Source organism: Abramis brama (assembly GCF_963993115.1).
Source record: "Abramis brama genome assembly, chromosome: 19".
In the NCBI taxonomy this organism is placed as follows: Eukaryota; Metazoa; Chordata; class Actinopteri; order Cypriniformes; family Leuciscidae; genus Abramis; species Abramis brama.
The window spans coordinates 27881377-27901728 of record NC_139981.1 but is presented as its reverse complement, the minus strand read 5'-3'; the positions used below and the strand labels follow the sequence as shown (position 1 = coordinate 27901728).

The following is a 20352-nucleotide window of genomic DNA, read 5'->3' as shown; positions in this document are numbered from 1 at the left end:
CACACACACACACAAAAAAAGATAAGAAAATGTTAACATGAATTTTTGAAACCGAAAACAGCACACTATGAATTCACACACTGGATATGCCGAAATCAGGACAATGGGCAAAACACTGCTGAACACAAAAGAAGATATTTTGAAGAATGTTGGTAACCAGACAGTTGGCACCCATTGACTTCCATAGTAGGGAAAACAAATATTATGGAAGTCAATGGGTGCCATCAACTGTCTGTGGTTACCAACATTCTTTAAATTATCTTTTGTGTGTAACAGAATAAAGAAACTCATACAGGTTTGGAACAACATGAGGGAGAGTAAATGATTACAGAATTTTAATTTTGGGGTGAACTATCCCTTTTATTCACTGCACAGATCAAGGTTGAATGTTTTACTTGCATGATCTTGCAACACATTTTCAGGATTTCAGTGACGTGACATGACAGCTGTCACTTCAGCATCACTTATGCGTTGTTGGCAAATTTTCTTAAGTCAAAAACCGTCTTGCTCTCTAAACAAATCGTCAATAAAGCACTCTTTCAGAATAAGAATTAAGACAGTTCTTAATTAAGACACCACAAGTTCAGTCATTGGAAACCTGTTGAGGCACAATGTTTATGTTTGTAGATCATAAAACAAGTAAGTATTCATTACTTCAATTAGCTAATTGTTTCTGCCTTAAATTATTACATTGTTAAAATGCATTTTTTGCATAAATTATTGAATTGTTTAAAACATTTTTAGCTACCTATGATTTGTATATGTACATTTCTAAATTACATGACTTAGACAGTTACCTCTGATAACAGATCACTCTAAATTGTAATGTGGACTCGTGCATTTTCTGTAAAGCTGCTTTGAAACTGTGTATTGTGAAAAGCACTATACAAATAAATGTGAATTTAATTGAATAAAGAATTGTCCGGAATAAATCGTAAACAAAATGGCATAGGGTACTTTTTTAACAAGTGTGGCTAATGGTATGCAACAAATCCAATAATAAACAACTGCTGAGTAATAACGTGGGTTCCTTCGTAATCCTGGACATAAATAATTCACATTCATAACTCTGTATTTTGTATTTAACCGGCTGCATTGTCACTTGCTGTGAGAGGACTATCTCAGATCACCCTAGCACTTCTAGTGACGTTCGCCTTCAGTGTTTTCTGTGGGCAAACAGGCTGCTAGCGCTCCTCCCTCTCCCCCCTCCCCCCTCCCCCCTCCCCCATACACTGCAGCTCTATTGACGTCAGAGCTGCTTGCGTCAATGCTCTCTCTTTGACAGAAAGAGTTTTTTTTCCTTGGATCCTAATAGGATTATTATAGAAAAATGCCCACAGGCCTTTTCAATGCTGGTAAAATGGCACTTTCAGCCCCTCGTGTGATGGATTATATTAAAATGTGAAATAGAACTATAATGTAGCCTATAATCTATAGGTGTGGCTACTCTATAGATCCACATGGGGTGTAGGCTTTGTGCGCTCAATATAAATTGTAGTACTTTTTAGGTCCATGATTTGAACCTACTATTCACAACATGTAAAATTACAAATCAGGCACGTATTTTTTGCAATACAACACAGCTTAAATAAATAAAAAAGTATCAATGCCTTATGTTTTTTTTTTTTTTTGTAGGGGGCCAGACTCAGAATATTACCTCCACCCCCTTCTGAGAACACATTAGAGAGCAGAATTAATCCTTTGCGTGTTAGCGCAATATGAAACTATGACGTCAATGTTTTTTTAGGCTTGACTACTCTCCCAGTGCAGCATCATAAATGCTTTGCTCTTGCGTGATATAGTGTGAGCAGTTCAGGAGTGATTTGCAAATTGGTGCATGCTCCTTTTTTCATAGTCCTTAGCTGTAATTAAAGTGCCCCTAATATGTTTTTTTGAATATTCCCTTTCAGTGTGTAATATGTTTGTCAATGTAAACATTCTACAAAGTTGTAAAGTCAAAAGTGCAAGATAAATAAAGTTTTTTTTTTTTTTTTTCACATTAACGAGTTGCTTGTCATTCGAATCTCACTGTGTGACAGTTCAGAATCTGTGTGATTCTGCTCTGCAATCATCAGTAAGAGTGTTCTACGAACCTGGAAGACGCTCTCCAGAGAGTGTCAGTGACTACAAGCTGTTAAAATTCGGGTTATGGTCGGGTTAAGGTCACTACTTGGGTTTCTGAAACATTCGGAATAACCCGTTTACATGCGTGAGCAGAGAGAGTTACTCCTGTATACATGGAATTTGTAATCAATTGGCAATATCCCGATGTAAACGGCTACGCACGGTTAGCGTCTGGATGTACAGACAACCTTAAGACGCAATATGCGTCATTTCCGATTCTTCTTCCTGTATCCAAAGACAACAACAACAGCAGCAGCACGCGGATAGTGAATAGTTCGGGGCAGATAGCGATCGCCTTTGTTTGCGCTTTCCTCCTCGCTCCAAAAGTGTGGTGCTGTGCTGCGTCTCGCCATGTTTACCTCTACTTCTTGTTTACTTCCGGTATACTGCACGCGGGGTTTTGTATGCGCCGTCTCTCCTCAAAAGACCAAGATTCCTTGCGAATAGAACATGCGCAGAACACAAATCAATGTTCCTTTTGATGGTGATATGCCGATACGAGTTTACATGACCAAATATTCGGGTTAGAAAAGGGGTACCCCAGGGATCATATCCGGGTTTTTAAAAACCGGGATATGAGCATATCCGGGTTTTTGCCGGTGTTTACATGGCCGTGCGTGACCGGGTTATTGCTAATATTCCGGTTTTGAACGGGTTATTGGCTGCATGTAAACATAGTCATTGTGACAACGTGTCAGCGGTGGTCGCCATTTAAAGAGACAGTGCACCCTAAAAGAGCATTTTCTCTGCATTCATTGCAGTTGAACTAAAAGAGTTCCTGTGCACACTGCAAGCTTCCAATAGTCTTGCACGCTGTGCAGCTACCATTCCCTGTGCGATTCAGCACAAAAAAAAGCTTTTTTCCCTAAAAGAGGGAAAATTGCATCTTTTTAAAGATGTCATTCCAGTCGTGTGTTTCTGGATGCGGTTGTTTCCTGGCCCCGTCTAACAGTCACGATAGCTGCCTCACATGTCTGTGCTTAAAGCACGCTGAGGCGGCTTTTGCGGGTACCCATTGGGGGAAGATGACCATTGCGGTGCTGTAGGTGGAGTCCCCTCTGCTTTGCACCGATCTAGTTCCTCTGCCCAGCAGAGGGCTACTTCAATGAGTACACGGGGTGACCTGATGATCACAGTGGAGTACATCTATACTCCTCTAGCGCATTGCAAGCTATGGAGCTTCCGGGTGAGATTGCTGGTCCTTCTCATGGGTGACCTAGCATTTCATTCGGGGCTCCGGCAGAGGGTCAGATGTTGATCGCTGCATTGGAGGGTGGGCTAGAGTCCTCCGGGGATGAAGACTCGGCTGCATTGCCCCCCTTCCGAGAGAGTGGTAACAGCCATGCTTTCCACCATGTCCCGAACAATTGAGGCTGGACGATTGGCATCTCGGGGCGGCGCACACTCACCAACAGTGTCCTGCCCCAGTGCCTTTCTTTCAGGAAGTGCACAATGAGGTTACCAGATCGTGAAAGGCACCTTTTTCTGCCCGAAACCGAGCTGGTGCCTCCTCTGCCGTCACTAATCTTGATGGCGGGGTGGTCAAGGGGTACGTGGAGATCCAGTGGAGCGTGCGGTTGTGATGCAATTCTGTCCACAAAGCTCTGGTGCCTGGTGGAGTAATCCGTGTCTCCCATCCAAGTTCTTGTCTGTGCTTATTGGCCAAGGCTTACAGAGCCGCTGGACAGGCCACCTCCGACCTGTCAACCAGGCCAAGGCACTCAAAGGGCTGTACGAGGGTAGTTCTGACCCAGGGTGGATGCAGGAGCTGCGCACAACGACGGACCTCACCCTACGTGTGACGAAGGTCACTGCACGGCCCATGAACTCCTGAACAAAGGAACTGTCAGAGTTGACATAAACCACATCCAGAGGTATGCTACTCCCATTATATAAATCCAGCATGGCTTGTCTTAACCAAGAAGCAGTAATGCCACACCTTCTGAGAACCGAAAGGCATCTCTTGAAAGACCCTGAATGCGCAGCAACCTATTTTGCAGAAATCAAGAAACTGGTGGAAGAAGGGTATGTGACCAAACTGGATACAGCATCATACAACATCATATGGTCAGCCTCAATGACAAAAATCGACAGATCTTCAACTGCTCATTCCAGTTCACCTGGCCCAGTACTTGGTCCGTCACTCCTTGAAGTCCTGATAAGATTCAGAGAGTATTCTTTAGCTGTGGGATGTGAAGGGAATATTCCATCAAGTCTGACTTCTGAGAGATGTGGAACGAGACAGAGAAGTGGATGTCTATGAATGGCAGGTGCTCCCTGGAGTTTCTATGTTGACAATTGTCTTCAGAGCCTGAACACAGCTGATGGGGCCAGAAAGCTGATTGACCATCTCAGATAGCTGCTGGCAAGTGGAGATTTGGGCAAGTGGGCCTCAAAACAACCTAGTGTAGTTAGTAGAGAAGCACTGATTCTAAATTTCTCTCCTGACAGAAAATGTATTATTTTCCTAAGGGAAAGAAAAACTCTCCCAATTAATGCTGTAAACTATATTTGGTATACAACTATAATAATATAGGAATATTTATTTTCACTCAAATATGCAACTCAGTTGCACATAAGGTAGTTTTCAAAAACACTTGTCTTCATGGCAAATATATTCAAACATACATAATTAACAGTAAATAAGCTCCTCTCTAGAGTTTTTTTTTTTATAGCTAATTAACGAACTGTGAAAAATTAATAACTTTCCGGAGGTAAATGCAATGTTGTGTCATATTGTTAAAAATAAAAAAAATGACATGTGACATGATACATTTTGGTTAGTTGTACTGTATTTTTCAACATACCCATTGATGTTCATGCATGTTTTTTGTGCTATAACTTGTATTAAAGTAGAAGAAAGGCTCGCGATCTGTGCTGCTTCTTGAACTGAGCAATACAGCAATGCCACATCACATTTAAGAGGGTCAAAACACCCCTTGCGAAGGGGAGAAATGGGGCAGGCACCTATTGTGGAGGCAGCCTCACACTAGGTTCTGTGCTTGTGTAAGGAAGGTTATAGGAAGAAAGGACAGAGGTATGCAAAGTTGCCACCAGAGCGATTCCCAGTTCCAGAGGCAGTGGGGGCCACTCTGGAAACAGCTGGGAAGGAGGCAGGAGAGGAGCAGTGATGTCACACAAGGTTGAAGGAAGAACAAGATGAAAGTTTCAAAAGTCTTTAATAATCCACTTAAAAAGGCAATCCAAACAGGCATGCAAACAAAACACTACCTCTGACATAGACATGACCAGACAACTGGGAACTGAAAAGACTGCAACTTAAATACAAAACAAATGAGGGTAATGATGATTAACACCTGTGCAGATTAAATGAATCTCCATGACAACTAAAGCGTGACAGGAAACTGAACAAAAGAACACATGTAACTGGAATTCAACTAAAAGTCCATGAAAATGAAACTAACTAAACAGAATCATGACATCACGCCCCCCTCCCGGAAGGCACGACCAGGTGGTTGAGACTCAGAGCACAGAATGGATGACAGCCCACGGCGGAGTCGCAGGAGAGAGGAGACATGATGTTACGGTGGCCGATGACATTCGGGCGATGACGACCAACGAAGGAGTCGATGGATCCCAGGGTGCAGGCGAAGAGCCGATGGTACAGAGCAACACTGCTGGCACTGGAGACCAAGGCAGAGTGGCGGTAACGAGCGTCTGAGGTGTATCCAGAGTCTCTGAGGACTAATGCGGAGCCGGTAGGATGAGGCGGAGCTGGAGGGAAGGGGGAACCTGCCGAAGCCATAGGGGTGGAGAGATGGATTGCAGCGGAAGGACTGTAAGTCCGTGGCATAGGTAGAGTGGTAACTGACCAAGGTGGAACCGGTGGGACAAGGGAACCTGTAGAGCCACAAGGTCGAGGGTCTCTGGTGGAGCTGAGGCAGAGCCGACAGGTTGATGGGCCGAGGTGGAGCGAAGGGATCAGAGGCCGGTGGCAGAGCCAAAGGATCCTCTCGCTCAGGTGAGGCTGGTGATTGAACGATCTGAGGCTTCACGTCACAGCAAGGCGTCATCGGAGAAGACGAAGGGCTGCAGGCATGGCTGGAGGACTGGCTGAGCTCTGAGTTGAGGGTGAGAGAGGGAAGCTGGACGGGATCAATGGCGGTAGTTCATAGTCCATACAGATGAACGATGCAGTTTCAATGCTGTCTTGAAGCAGTGATGATGGAGAACAGACAATTGATTCAGGGTGTGAGGCAGTACCTCAGTGTCCCAGTCTATCAGCCAGTCCTGTGTGTCTACAGATGTCGCTGGCTCACACCCCTGGTCAGACTCACTCTGGGGCTCCGGCTCTGGGGCGATGATCGGCGCTGTCCTTTAACAGGCTCTGGCTCACACATCGGCTGAAGCTCTCCATCTGCGGGGGGCTCAAGCGAAATCTCCTTGTTTGAGGGTGGTGGTGGGCTGTGCTCTGGATCTGGCTGTGAGACGTCTGCAAGGTGGGGCTGAACGTTGATGTTATCATTGGCATCCACTTCACTGTGAGCGCGGATCCATGTACTCACAGCGCGAATCTGATGTAGTCCCTCAGCACGGATCTCCCTGTGGCGCGAAGTGAATGTCGTCGTCCAGTCCGAAATCTCTTCATCAGGCAGATATCATCACAGCAGGCACTGTGGCAGGTGTTGAGGAACTCCTCCACGTAGTCCTTCAGGGTATGACCGTTCTAAAAAAAATAAAGTCTCTCCCTCTAACATCTCAATCCCCCTCCAAGGGGAAACATTGATAGATGCTAAGTCCATTATCTTTTGTCTTGGTCCGGTCATCTGTCACACTAGGTTGAAGAAGAAGAAGATGATGATGATGATGATGATGATGATGATGATTCAAAAGTCTTTAAAAAGGATCTACTGCCAGCAGTCAGTTTTGATATTCTAGGTATTGTCAACTGGGCGGAATTTTGAGATCGCAATAGACGAATGATGAATGAGACCATTCTTTATTTTTTTATTTTTTTATTTTTTTATTTATCCTTTATTTAACCAGGTGAAACTCATTGAGATTAAAATATATTTTACAAGAGAGACCTGGCCAAGATGCAGCATAAAAAACATAAAGAACAATTTCCAACATATATATAAAAAAACACATCAAATACACATACATATATATCACAAGACCTTGTGCTGAAAAATGCTTAAAGTCGGCATGAAACGGAAGTTGAGATTGTCATTTTTTCCTTGTTGTGACGTATATCCGAGTGAAACGGCTTCTGAAATTAGAAAAAAATGTAGGGCGGGGCTTGATTTCGTTCTTCGGGAATTGATTGGATCGTTGGAGGTTGGGCGTTGCAAACAAAATGGAGGCAGATTTGAATGCCAGTTTACATTCAGTTGTGGAGGATTTCTCTCCACCGGACTCCCCACCGTTACCCTCCCATGAAGGATTTTTTATTGAGGAGCCTGGCGACGAGGACGAGCAGCTAAATTTTCAGGCAGGAATCAGCTCATATTTATATGAGCCTCCCGCGAACCAAGATGAGTCAAGTTCACCCTCGAGAGCAGAAACGAGACAGACACCGATAGCCGCACCCTCATCGGCTCTGGCCGCACCCTTTCGCCATGGCACGTGATCAAAAGAGAAGAGAGGTCGTTTCGAGGGGGGAGGGAAGGGTAATGTTTTTGATTAAAGGTTATAAGGGTACATGAATTTAAAAAAAATAATGAAGTGCACAGATAAATCATTTATAATAAACACTACAATATTACATATAAAAAGAAGATTTGTCAAATTTGATTTCATGCCGACTTTAATACAACTTTATGAACAGTTACACTGACCAATGTTTACCTGCTCCACATTCTTCAGAGTTGAAACAAACTGTCTATAAGAAATAAAGGTAGTCATTTTCAACAATTTCTGAAGAATGTTCCAGGCAGAAGGTGCTGCAAACATAAAGGCTTTTTTGCCTAATTCTGTTTTGACACGGGGGACCAACAAGTGTGAGAGTGTCAGATTCTACAATCTGAATTGTAATGCAGTCTGGAATAATAATCTGGAAATGGAGCTGGCAGGTAAACCAATGAAAAGGGAATTACAGTAATCAAGACATGATGAGAAAAATGCATGGATGACAGTTTCACAATGCATGGATGACAGACACTTAGGAAGGGACAGAGCTGGGCAATGCAACATAGTTGAAAGAATGCAGATTTGGTGATAGAGTTAATATGAGCCTGAAAGGAGAGAAAGGAGTCGAAAATAACACCTAGATTTTTAACAGTACTTGAGGGTTTGATGTGAGTACCAGCCAGGCGAAATCAGTAGGAATATTGCTAGCGAGTGATGGAGTTCCAATAAAAATCTCAGTTTTGTACATGTTTAGTTTCACAACAAAAGTCAGCTCTATTTTTGGGGACTTTGCAAAACCATATGAGAGGGTTTGCAATGTGATGGTCTTATAATCGTCATTAGATCAGCTTCACCAAAAAGACCATGAAAGCTTCACTAGTTTTATTGGTGAGCATTATCATTTTTTTTACACAAAATTTGATTAAACATTTTTTATTAATATTTGCAATATGATAACTATTTGAAATGTTTGTACATTTATTTTTTTACATCTTTCTGTTCTGTAGACCATTTTGGCAAATTTGAGCCCAGCTTTGTGCTTTTTAAATATTTTTGCTTTCCTGCCATCTTGTGGTCAATGTGGATAATTAATAAAAAATGGTTACAAGCACACCAGTTCATCATTAACTGTAACAGAGCTTATATTGTGTTATTCATATTGCATTGATTTAGAAGTCATTACAATCATTATATTTAACTGAACAACACAATAGTAATTAGTATTATTAATACAATTAGTCTTAAGTGCATCTGTCACATTTATGGTAGTTGGTTTAAATGTGCCACAAATTGTACAAATAAATTTAATTTATATTATATTACATTAAAGAGGTTACTTTTTTTCTTAATACAATTCTGGTTATTCTATCATTTGTTTTGTCAGATAGACAGTTATGGAGAAATTGTATGCATTTTAATGAGAATAAAAATTGAATTATTCCATTCTCATTGATGTGTGAATTAAAATGACTAATATTTCTTAGAGACCTCAGTATTTTTCCTGTGTTGACACTGGAAAGTTTTGGCAATCACTCATGCTTCCCTCTGGCCCCACTGTTAAACTGCTGAAGTGTCTGAAGATAGATGCAATTCCTCACCTAAGTGAGTGGAATTTTCACATGGGAGAGGACAACACAGCTTTGACCTGCTGGGTGCAGAATCATATATAAAAGTCCTGGAAAAAAGGTGCGATGACGTCTGAGTATCCATGAGGTGCAAGCGATCTCAGAAGAAGGATGGATCTAGATCCATTTAAAAGTTCAACACTTAGTTGACTTAGTTTAATGCTGAAAGTAAGCCTTATGACAAGGGACAAGATGTCTGTAAAATGTTTTAAATAATATTATTTATGAAGATAGATTTAATATTTTAATAGTTTAATATTTTTAATAGTTTAATTGACACAATTGACTATATTGATGTGGACATAAAAGCTTTAACCATCTATTGTATGCATTGTTACATGCATTATTTTTTTTTCTTCTATTTGTTCTATATTTGACATAAAATAGCTCCAGTAACAAAGATTTTAAAAAAAATATTGCCATATGTACAGTGGAAAATAGGTGGTCTTAAAAAGTATTTTTCTTTTATCAATTTACATAAATTGTAACTTGTAAAAACTCTTTATATGGTTCCAATAGCAATATTCATATCTCAATTTTCTTCAAACTCTGTTAGACTAAGTTTATCTATAAACCACATTCCCACGGTTTCACAGACAAGGCGTAAGCCTATAGTCCCAGACTAAAATTGTTGTAACTGAAAGCAACTTGCAGTGACGTATCTTAAAATCTGTCAGTGCCATTTTTTTGTTTCGAGATGCACAACATTAGTGTTTTTTTTCTTTTTCTTCCCAAGGCATGTCTATAAAGCTACTTAAATATCCTAATTGAACTAAGGCCTAATCCTGGCTTAATCTAAACCCTGTTTGTGAAACCAGGTCTTTCACTCACTAAACATGCAGCAAGAAAAAAATCAGGTTGTTAAATAAATTGACAGAAATGTGTTTAATAAACCAATCTGAAGAGCATTTACATTTTTATCTATGCTGAATTCAAATCCAAAAATATAAACATTAATTCTTTTTACAAAAGTTTTCTTCACAATTGTGCACATATAGTATCCTTCATAAGAAGACAAAATAAATAAGCATTATGTACAATATGCTTTAAAATAATGACTTGCATATTTAAAACCCCCACATGACTTTAACTGGCTGAATTAGCAGGACTGTAAACATGTTTACAATTAGAGTTTTGAAGAAAGAAAGATAGATTTCGGTTAGGTCTACATAAGGCTTTAGTTTTTAATGTAAAGCATACAAATCTCGAAATTAGTTTTGTATGTAATGCATGCAAATAATGCTAACTTGAGTCAATTCCACTGCAAAAAAACAAACAAACAGAGAAACCAACTGATCTAATATATTTGCATTAAAAGCTATTGCATAAAAGCAATGATAGTTCAGCTGTACACAGCTTTAATTTACTCCATAGGGTCAACTTCCTATAAAGAGGGTGGTGTTACTTGGGTCCAGGCTGTAGGAAGGCGTACATGGGCTGAACTGTCATATTGTGAGGCCTCGTGCACTTCAGTCACAGCCGTGGAGTCATATACCTGAGAGCCAGAAGAGGGCGCTGTGACTGGGTGAGCCAGGCTGCTGTAGTGACTGGCAGAGCCACGGAGAAACTGGGAGCCCAGACTGCTGGCCATACTTCCAGCCTGAGACACTGGGGTCAAAGGTGAGTTCCCTACAGACCACAAGCTGGTGTACTGACTGCAAAAAGGATACAAAACAACCAAGAGGAAAACATTATTGGTCAGATTAGCAGCTTTCAAACTGGAAACACTCAGAGGTACGGTGACCACCATCAAACAAACCAAATGTGGGACGATTATAAGTTTGTGTGGGACAATGTGGGACATTTTACCAACACTAAAACATAAACCACCCCTGTGTTTCTGCACCCTTCAGACTGATTATCTTTAAAGATGGACTTTTTTGTTAGTTTTTTTTTAAATTATTATTATATAATGTCTAACTTAAAAACATTTGAATTCTGCCTTTACATTCTTTGTTCTTTAGTCCCTTCCAGAAAACACCATTAGCCTACATCACAATGTAACATAACATGTCTTTATTTGACATGTCATTTAAATTCAACATCACTGAATACAATTCAGTGAGTAACTGAATTTACTCACCTGAATACAATTGGAGTTATATTAAAAAACATTCTGGCTCTTCCAAGCTTTATAATGGCAGTGAATTGCTGTTTCTGTTTTGAAGTCCATAAAAGTGCCTCTATCCATCATAAAAGTGCTCCACACGGCTCCGGAGAACACATAACACGGCTCCAGGGGGATAATAAAGGCTTTCTGAAGCGAAGCAATGCGTTTGTGTAAGAAAAATATCCATATTTAAAACTTTATAAAATAAAATAACTAGCTTCCGGCCAAACTAACATACGGATTCGACTTAAGTCTAAGCGCAACTTATGCGAGTAATGCGACGTACTGCTGATATTTACGCTACGCCATGACGCGCTACGCTACTTCTGACATCACAAGTTTCGTAAGTTGCGGATTAGGCGCAAGTAGACTGCGTATGGCCGTTTGGCTGGAAGCTAGAATTTTACTTTTTTAATTAATATTTTTCTTACACAAACACATTGCTTCACTTCAGAAAGCCTTTATTATCCCCCCGGAGCAGTGTGGAGCACTTTTATGATGGATAGATGCACTTTTATGGACTTCAAAACAGAAACAGCCATTCACTGCCATTATAAAGCTTGGAAGAGTCAGGACATTTTTTAATATAACTCCGATTGTATTCGTCTGAAAGAAGAATGTCATATACACCTAGGATAACTTGAGGGTGAGTAAATCATGGGCTAATTTTCATTTTTGGGTGAACTATCCCTTTAAAGAGATCGTGTTTGTAATTTTACTTTCCTATGTGGATGTTTAAGAGCTGAAGGAAGAAACAAGGAAAATGATGTAGTGTGTTGTTTATTACTTCATAAATAAAAAACACTTGGTTGCATTTAAGTAGTAGTGAAAGTGTGTGATTCATTCTCACCTAGAGTTTGAGTTTGGGGGAGAGCCGTGGCCCATTGGGAGCACACCGGAGTGGGAGGACATCTGCAAACTGGACCAGTTATCATGAGACGGCAACATGGAGAGACAGGTTGAGCTTTCAGAGTAACCAGCTGCAATAATAAACAACACAGAGGATTTAGTCACATGATCAGTTTCAAACCTGCTTGGTCAATAGCTTTAGAAATCTCTCTCCTACACCTGGAGGTGATGTGACTGAGCGTTCAAGCATTCCACCACCAAAGTTCCCCTGTTTATGAGGGTGAACTCAAACACAAAAGCTGCAGGAATGTCAGACACTCTACGGTCAGTAGAACTTGTTTGAGTGGCTCATTAAAGGAAACAGTTCAGACTAAGAAGGAAATTCTCATTATAACCCTCATTAAACAAGATTAAAGGGATAGTTCACCCCAAAATTAAAATTACCTCATAATTCACTCACCCTCAAGCCATCCTAGGTGTATATGACTTTCTTCTTTCAGCCAAACACCATCGGAGTTATATTAAAAAATATCCTGGCTCTTCCAAGCTTTTTAATAGGAGTGAATAGTAACTGAGATTTTGAAGCCCAAAAAAAGCACGTCCATCCATCATAAAAGTAATCTATGTGGCTCCAGAGGGTTAATAAAGGCCTTCTGAAGCGACATGATGCATTTTTGTAAGAGAAATATTCATAATTATAACGTTATCAGCTATAATCTTCTAGTAACGGCCGAGTCGAGTTCTAGCCGAAGAGTGACCTCTGACCCGACGCATGACGTATTGATGAACTCGGAAGTGCAGAGGATAGAGCAAAACAAAACACCAGTCACGAATTAGAAGTCTAAAATGAGATTTTTTAAAGAGAAATGTGGGAGGAGCTTGAGTTTGTTGCCCAGCCCTGTTTGTTTAAATCGCGAGCGGCGTCTACGCTCACTCAATTCTCTCATGAACGTGCGAACAGACGTTACTGGAAGCTAGTGATTAAAAAGTTATTAAGTTATAATTATGGATATTTTTTTTACAAAAACGCATCGCTTTGCTTCAGAAGGCCTTTATTAACCCCCTGGAGCTGTGTGGAGCACTTTTATGGTGGATGGATGAGCTTTTTTAGGCTTCAAAATCTCAGTTACTATTCACTCCCATTATATAGCTTGGAAGAGCCAGGATATTTTTTTAATATAACTCCGATTGTGTTTGGCTGAAAAAAGAAAGACATATGTACCTGGGATGGCTTGAGGGTGAGTAAATTATGGGATCATTTTTGGGTGGACAAACCCTTTAAAAGGCCAAACCTTCAGCAGAATTTCCAACATCTTGTTTCCATTCAGTAAAGTAAATAGGGACAGGTGCAAATTGTCTAAAATTTGTAAATTGTGTAAAAGTGAAATCTCAATATAGCTTAGTTCAATTATCAAATTAAAGGCTGCGATTTAATTAAATAAGTACGATATATAGACTGTAGCGCTGCGTGTTTCAGAGTGAAGAGTGTTACCATGTTTACAGTGTTTTCAGCATCTTAGAGTTCACAATATGCTGCTTCTCACAAACTTCATCTCTATATGAACAGTGAGTTCAACATGCATTTTGGGAACGCAATGTGTGCTAGGTTCGCTTTATTTACACATTTGCATAATTTCCAACCATTCCAAAAGATTACATATTTTATCTGGGTACCCCTGTCATTACAGATAGCAATGTCGTATATTCAATGTTGGGGGTAACGCATTACACGGAACGCAAGTTACTTTTTTTTTTTCAAGCAACTGTAAAGTAATGCAATACTTTTACATTTACAAAATATCTGATTAACTTTTTCAAATAAGTAATGCAAGTTACTTTGTTTTCCCATGTATTTACTGACACCTCTCTTGTACCCATGTTGAGAGAGATTTGTGAGTAAGGTGCAGAGGTGTTGTGTGCGTTGTATGAACATGATGGTTATTGTAGTGAATAAAAGCATTGAGATGCAAACTCATAATACTATGCAAACCTACAATAATTAAATGCTAAACTACACAAATATACTTTATGCATTTATTCTCACTTTATGAAACAATGTCTTTGCTGCTGACCTTTGATGATTCAATTCAACTATATTTGAATATGCTGAAGCATGAGATATGAGACACAATTTAGCCCGTTGTCTATTTCAGAAAGTATGTTTGTGTTTTCAGGAAGTATGTTTTGTAGAAGCTGGACAGTATGGATGGGCATAACTTACTGGGAGAGGCAGTCGGGTGGGCATATGGGCTGGGGTATGGCGTAGACCGGTGACTTCTCAGAGTCGAGTAACGTTCACAGCCATGGGGTGAGGATAGAGACAGCGGGCTGCCAAACTGTGCGTGAGGGTTTGCAGAAGGACAGAGAGACCCTGTGGCTGGCAGAAACCAGCTACTGACTAGACCAACAAGAAAATCAGAGTCAATATGAAATTCATTTTGCACTTAACTGAAATTATTATAACTGCTGCACAACATAAACTGGACTGGATCAGTCCACATTTAATAAACAATCGTGAAATAACTTCAATCCAAATGAATGACATTTATGATTATTGAGATACTCTTACATTGAGAATAGCCAGACTGTTGACTTTCACTGACATCCTCTAGTATGTCCTTATGATCACTTCTGGGGGGGGACAAGATACATTTATATATATCATCTTAGTTCTAACAAAAACTAGTTTCTTAGTTTACAATACAAGTCCTCAAAAATATTCACATGGAGGGGGATTTGGGCTAATTGTTACATGGAAAATTTTATGAGTTAAAAGACCAATTATACAAATGCTTGTTTTCTCTTTAGTTGGATTTGTAAGTTGGTTTAAAACACAGTTGTTCCAAAACCTTTACATAAATGTGTTACAATTATTTTAGGCCAAATATGTGTTTTATATATTGTTATTGTATACAGTTTACCACAACAGGTATGTGTCTACAAAAAAAACAATACTTTCAAACATTAAAAAAAAAGAAAAGAAAAATAAATCAACTGGAGTAAAAAGTGCAACTCATGTATTTACAATACAAATGTATTAATGTATTAAAGTATATATATATATATATACCTTTCCTTGGCATCCAGGAAAGCTTTGGCGAATGGATTGTATTTAATTTTGAGAGCAGTAACCTAAAACAGCAAATTGCAGATGTCATCCAGTGTCATTATGCACAATATCATTGTTCATTTGTTGACATGCTTTATAAAATCACACTGTAGAAAAATAAAACGCGTTACCTCTTCATTCTGGTAGGCAGTAACTGCTATGAATTGTGTCTCAGAGAAAGAATGAGTGGTGATCATTCTCTGTGGACCACCAACGCGCACTATGTGGATACGTGGCTCATATTTGTGTAGCGAATTCAGCATAATCTATGAAAAAAAATGGGACATATTTTCAACTTCTTAATACAAACTTCTTTTTTGTATTTTCCAATAGTAGCCTACGCAATATACTGAACCTTTGAACGTAATTCGATTTCAGACAAGCTTATATACAACTTATGAACTGTTTTCGCATGACAACGTCCACAAACCTGGCCACCTCCGTTTAATTTGTTGGTGAGTTTGACTTTACTGAAGGAGACTGAGGTTTTCATCCAGTGCGCACCGAAGTTTGGCGAGTCTGGGTGGATGTAGACGCAGCTCGGGGCTTGTGGCTCGGGTTTGCCACCCGGTACCCATTCACCGTTCACATACTTCCACCTGTGATTGTCTGCTGCCACAAAATCCAGTAAGAAGGAGTACATGGCGTTTGGATCCAGACCGGACACATTCACCTTTAGCACTGGGAACATGCGCCTGATCACAACAATGAACAGAGAAATTTCGACTTAGAGGCATCATCGTATTTGATTTCTCTTTCAAATAAATTAAACAATTTAATTCCGCTAAAATTAATAATAGCGTAAAAGAAGAATGAGGAGGGAAAAAACGTTATTTGGAACGTTTATACACTGACAAAATAAAATAGAAACCTAAAATTGTATGTGGCAAAACCTGAATGAACTACTTTTATAAATATTATTTAATATGGCAATCAACTAATCAACAGTTCAATAATGGTTTAGGTAACAATTGCACATTTTGACTTTTTTTGTGTAATTCTATTGCTTATTAAAATACGATGATAGGCTAATATGAATAATGTTTCTTCTGGCTAAAAAAAAAATACCTGCCATTCTTGGTCACTATCATTTCATTCGTCAGTTCTTTGAACTTCTGCCAAAGTTCATTTTCATCCAAACTGACTTTAAGGTCCCTTTCTGTTGGATCTCCTTTCTCGCTGCCAGCTTGAAGTTCATTTTCTACTGCAGTTAATAAATGATCCACCCGATACTGGATGTTCTTTTCCGGACAGTCACTAGCCCCAGATGCCATTCTTCTATCCAATCGGCTCCAACACGATAAATAAATAAATTTCCAAAACTGCGCGAGCTCTTCAGTCAAAATACGCCCAAGACTAGAAGAGATGCATCCAATTAAATACTACCCAGGTAAAACGCTCTCCATGCTTTGCTCAGGAAAGCTCTGATTGGCTGGTCTCCGCTTTGATGTGTGCGTTCTGACCAGTCATTGGTTCAGAGATCTGGGGCCTGTACCATGAAGCCGGATTAGGTGGCTAGCCAGCTATGTTTCAGCTTAGTTTCCGCCAACCCTGGGTTTTAGGTACTATGAAAGTAGCTCGGCTTTAATCGGTGTTCGTTGCCATGGTATCTTACGCTGCACAGCTAACCTGCTCCGGGGCAGGTTATGTTCTGGATTCAAGATCTCAGACCGAAGTTTGACCAATCAGCTGAGAGCAAAGAAACATAGGTGACGTAACTTATTCCAAGTGTCTGTTACAATGACTTCACCTTTTCTTCCAAATCCGGTGGACATCTCAGCGCAAATTGTTTTACGAGCACTTCGTAGAGAAAGAGTTTTTAGCCAGACAAAATCCCCTTAGTTATGAAAGATACAGATTTTCCGCGGAAGGAATGTCTTATCTTTGCGAACTTCTTGAGCCGCACATAAAGAATTTAACACGTCGAATTCATGCACTTACTGTACCGCAAATATTGCGTTGCATTTTTTTTTTTTTTTTTGCAAGTGGTACATTCTTGCACGGTGGGTGACGCACAGAAGCTAGGGGAAAACATATGTTTGTCGAACCATTCGCAAGGTGGTCCTCGCTCTGCAGGAGTACATGAAAAGTTTAACTAATAATGTTCCCCGGATATTTATCGACCATGTCCATAAAAGAGGGCTTTTATAAAATTGCCGGTAAGATATATTGATAGGGTGACATCACATCACACAAATTTCACAAATGTACTATACAATATAATACATGTTAAGAATTATTTTGAATCTTTTTTTATTATTCTTCTGATAATCTTATGATAGGATTCCCAAGTCATTGCAACATGTATGCAGTCTATTGCTCCAGTCTCCACTGCTCTAGGGGAACACGAGGCAGATTATGTTAATAGGAAGTCCTATCACAGCCTTAATGTTCAGGTAGAGATGATGTGAATATGTGAGATGATTATTTTCTGTGAGATGAATCTTTAAATTAATAGTAACTTTAACAGATATAACAATGATCTACTAAACATTTCATCTGCAGACGACTTGTGGTGGTCATGAACATATGATCAAGTTTGGATGCCAAATGGCCTGGCTCTCAGTAAAACCAGAGTGAAGATAGAGATGACCTTTGGCATCCTAAAGGCACATTTCAACTGTGTTCGGCGCTTCAGTGTCACCAGAGCGGGCATCACAGATAGTGGCTGTATGTGCCATTCTGCACAATATAGCCACCAGTAGAAAGGAGCGAGAAACAACACAAAACCAGCTTCTCCCCGATGAAACTGACCCGATCACACTTGACCACCCAGCTGGTGCAGATGTAGATGCAATCACCATACAATATTACACTTAATAAAAGCACACTGAAACTGCAGATATGTCTCAAACTGTTTTATTGGTTTTGTGGGATGGGAGGGAGAAAGAGAGCAAGAGAAAGTTGCATTAATAAATATTCATACTAAAGTGTTACTTGGTTAAATAAGTTATACTAATATATATATATATATATATATATATATATATATATATATATATACACTGAGATCAGTTTTATCCAGCAGTTTGATTTTGTTTGGAGCCTCCTCAGCTCACAGTCAGCTCCTTTAGTGTGCAGTCTAGTTCAAGTCTCCTTTAGTGTGCAGTCTAGTTCAAGTCTCCTTTAGTGTGCAGTCTAGTTCAAGACTCCTTTTGTACAGGGCCCTGACTGAGTCTGTTTCCACCTGAAACATAATTCCACCACAAACATGATCATTACAAGTTTTCTGGAGGCTCATCAAATCACAAAAAGTTCCTTGACTTCCTACAAACACAGGACTGACTGTAATTTATGTCAAGGGTTTTAAATCCTTACACATTTCTTCTGAAGCCCATTGAGGTAGAGGCCTCAGTTTCTGGGTCAGGTTGTGAAAAATCCTACAAAAGAGATGTGTAAGGGCCAGTCTCTTTTTTATGCCACACATTCAAATGTTTGCCATAATAAAAAGCCCAGTGCATTCACATCAGCAACTGTCTGAGAACACACAGACAGAGTGTCTTCATCATTTGCTTCACCCTAATAGTGTGTGTGTGTGTGTGTGTGTGTGTGTGAATGTGTGCTAGCTTCAACAGGGACACTGTATTTCCCTGCAGAACATACAGTCAGCCATATTTAAAACTTAAAAAAAGTAGTAATGTATTGCACACGTACCCAGTGTTACTTGCTTAGAGGAGCCAGCACCAGGGTCAGATTGTACAGCACCTGTAATCCCATCCATAATCGGCTGTCCCTTATTGCCTACTCAGAGCCAACTCCTCCGCCACAGTGTATTCTGGTTTTCTGAATTTAACTCTTTTTTTCTGTTTGCTGCAAACAAGTGTGATAAAATGTTCACAAAAGTAATAAAAGGTTGTGGTAAATACTCTTTGAATTAACTCCTTGAAATAACCTTTGAATTATATTTTTATATTTTGTCTTTATCTGCTGCCAAGAACATTTGGAGTTGGGGTTGCATCTAAAAATCTAAAAATCAATGAATATTAATCTTTCTTAGTACATACATGCACATTTTTTATATATTATAAAAATAAGCTATAGGCTATATTACACATATAGGCATACATATATACATACATAATTTTACATAAATATAGAACGTATTTGTTTAACTTACACATTAACAATCAGCAATCTTTCTCCAACAGTCTTCTCTTGCTTTGGCAGCAGAGAACGTATTGTTTCGAGCTTGAAATACATATTTAAATTCATCGCAATTATGAATGATTATCTCTTGCTCCTCTGCAGAAAAATATATCGCTCTCGCTCTACCCGCGATTGGTTGTTCAGTGTCGACGTCACTGTTTTATGTGCACGCGCGCGTGGAGTAATCATAGCTTGAGGATCAAAGCCTGAGTTGACAAAGAAAGTTGATGAGCTGCATCATGGTACCAATAAAGCCTGATTGCATCGGTTTGGTTTTGTCAACTCAAAACTAATCCTGTAACCCCGAGTTTGTTCAGCTACCTTCATGGTACAGGCCCCTGGTGTAAAGAAATGCGTAAATATTTACACATAGCCTATAGTCACAACTGCACATTTAAAAACGGGTCTATTGACGATTTTCTCACAAAAACTTGATTAAAAAAAATCAATGCAGGTCAAATGATAGGGTTACATTGTTGGAAAATGTTTTTTAAAAGCCATATAAGCTTCATAGGCCTACTTAAAACTGTGGGAACAAATTGTTCGTTTTTAATTCAAACATTGAATGTATGCCTGTAAGATGATATAGGCTATGTTATCTGCTGAATGCCACTGGGGGAAATGGTAAAAAAAAAAAAAAAAAAAAAAAAAACATATTTGATCGAGTAGCCTAGTCTAGATCATTTTTTAAAAAGTTCAGACAATTTGATTTGTAAAAGATTAATAAAATAATTATACACCCAATGGCTGTGTAAGTCCATGGCCGTGCTGATGAAACGTTATAGTAGATGTTTATG

At 39.5% G+C, this 20352-nt stretch overlaps 1 protein-coding gene and 1 long non-coding RNA gene across 2 annotated transcripts; both read right to left on the bottom strand.

The window, feature by feature from the left end:
- Positions 1 to 10605: 10605 nt before the first annotated feature.
- tbxtb (T-box transcription factor Tb) lies at positions 10606 to 16689 on the bottom strand. The gene is made up of 8 exons (XM_084093929.1): positions 16478 to 16689; positions 15840 to 16104; positions 15541 to 15675; positions 15371 to 15432; positions 14870 to 14931; positions 14522 to 14698; positions 12302 to 12431; positions 10606 to 10996 (listed from the first exon to the last, which is right to left on the bottom strand). The coding sequence occupies exons 1-8, from the start codon at positions 16681 to 16683 to the stop codon at positions 10726 to 10728; spliced, it is 1308 nt and encodes a 435-aa protein (XP_083950055.1). The 5' UTR covers positions 16684 to 16689; the 3' UTR covers positions 10606 to 10725.
- A 1749-nt stretch (positions 16690 to 18438) lies between these two features.
- Positions 18439 to 19891, bottom strand: LOC311070180. The gene is made up of 3 exons (XR_014603630.1): positions 19527 to 19891; positions 19064 to 19219; positions 18439 to 18596 (listed from the first exon to the last, which is right to left on the bottom strand). It is a non-coding gene; the product is annotated as an uncharacterized lncRNA (long non-coding RNA).
- Positions 19892 to 20352: the final 461 nt, after the last annotated feature.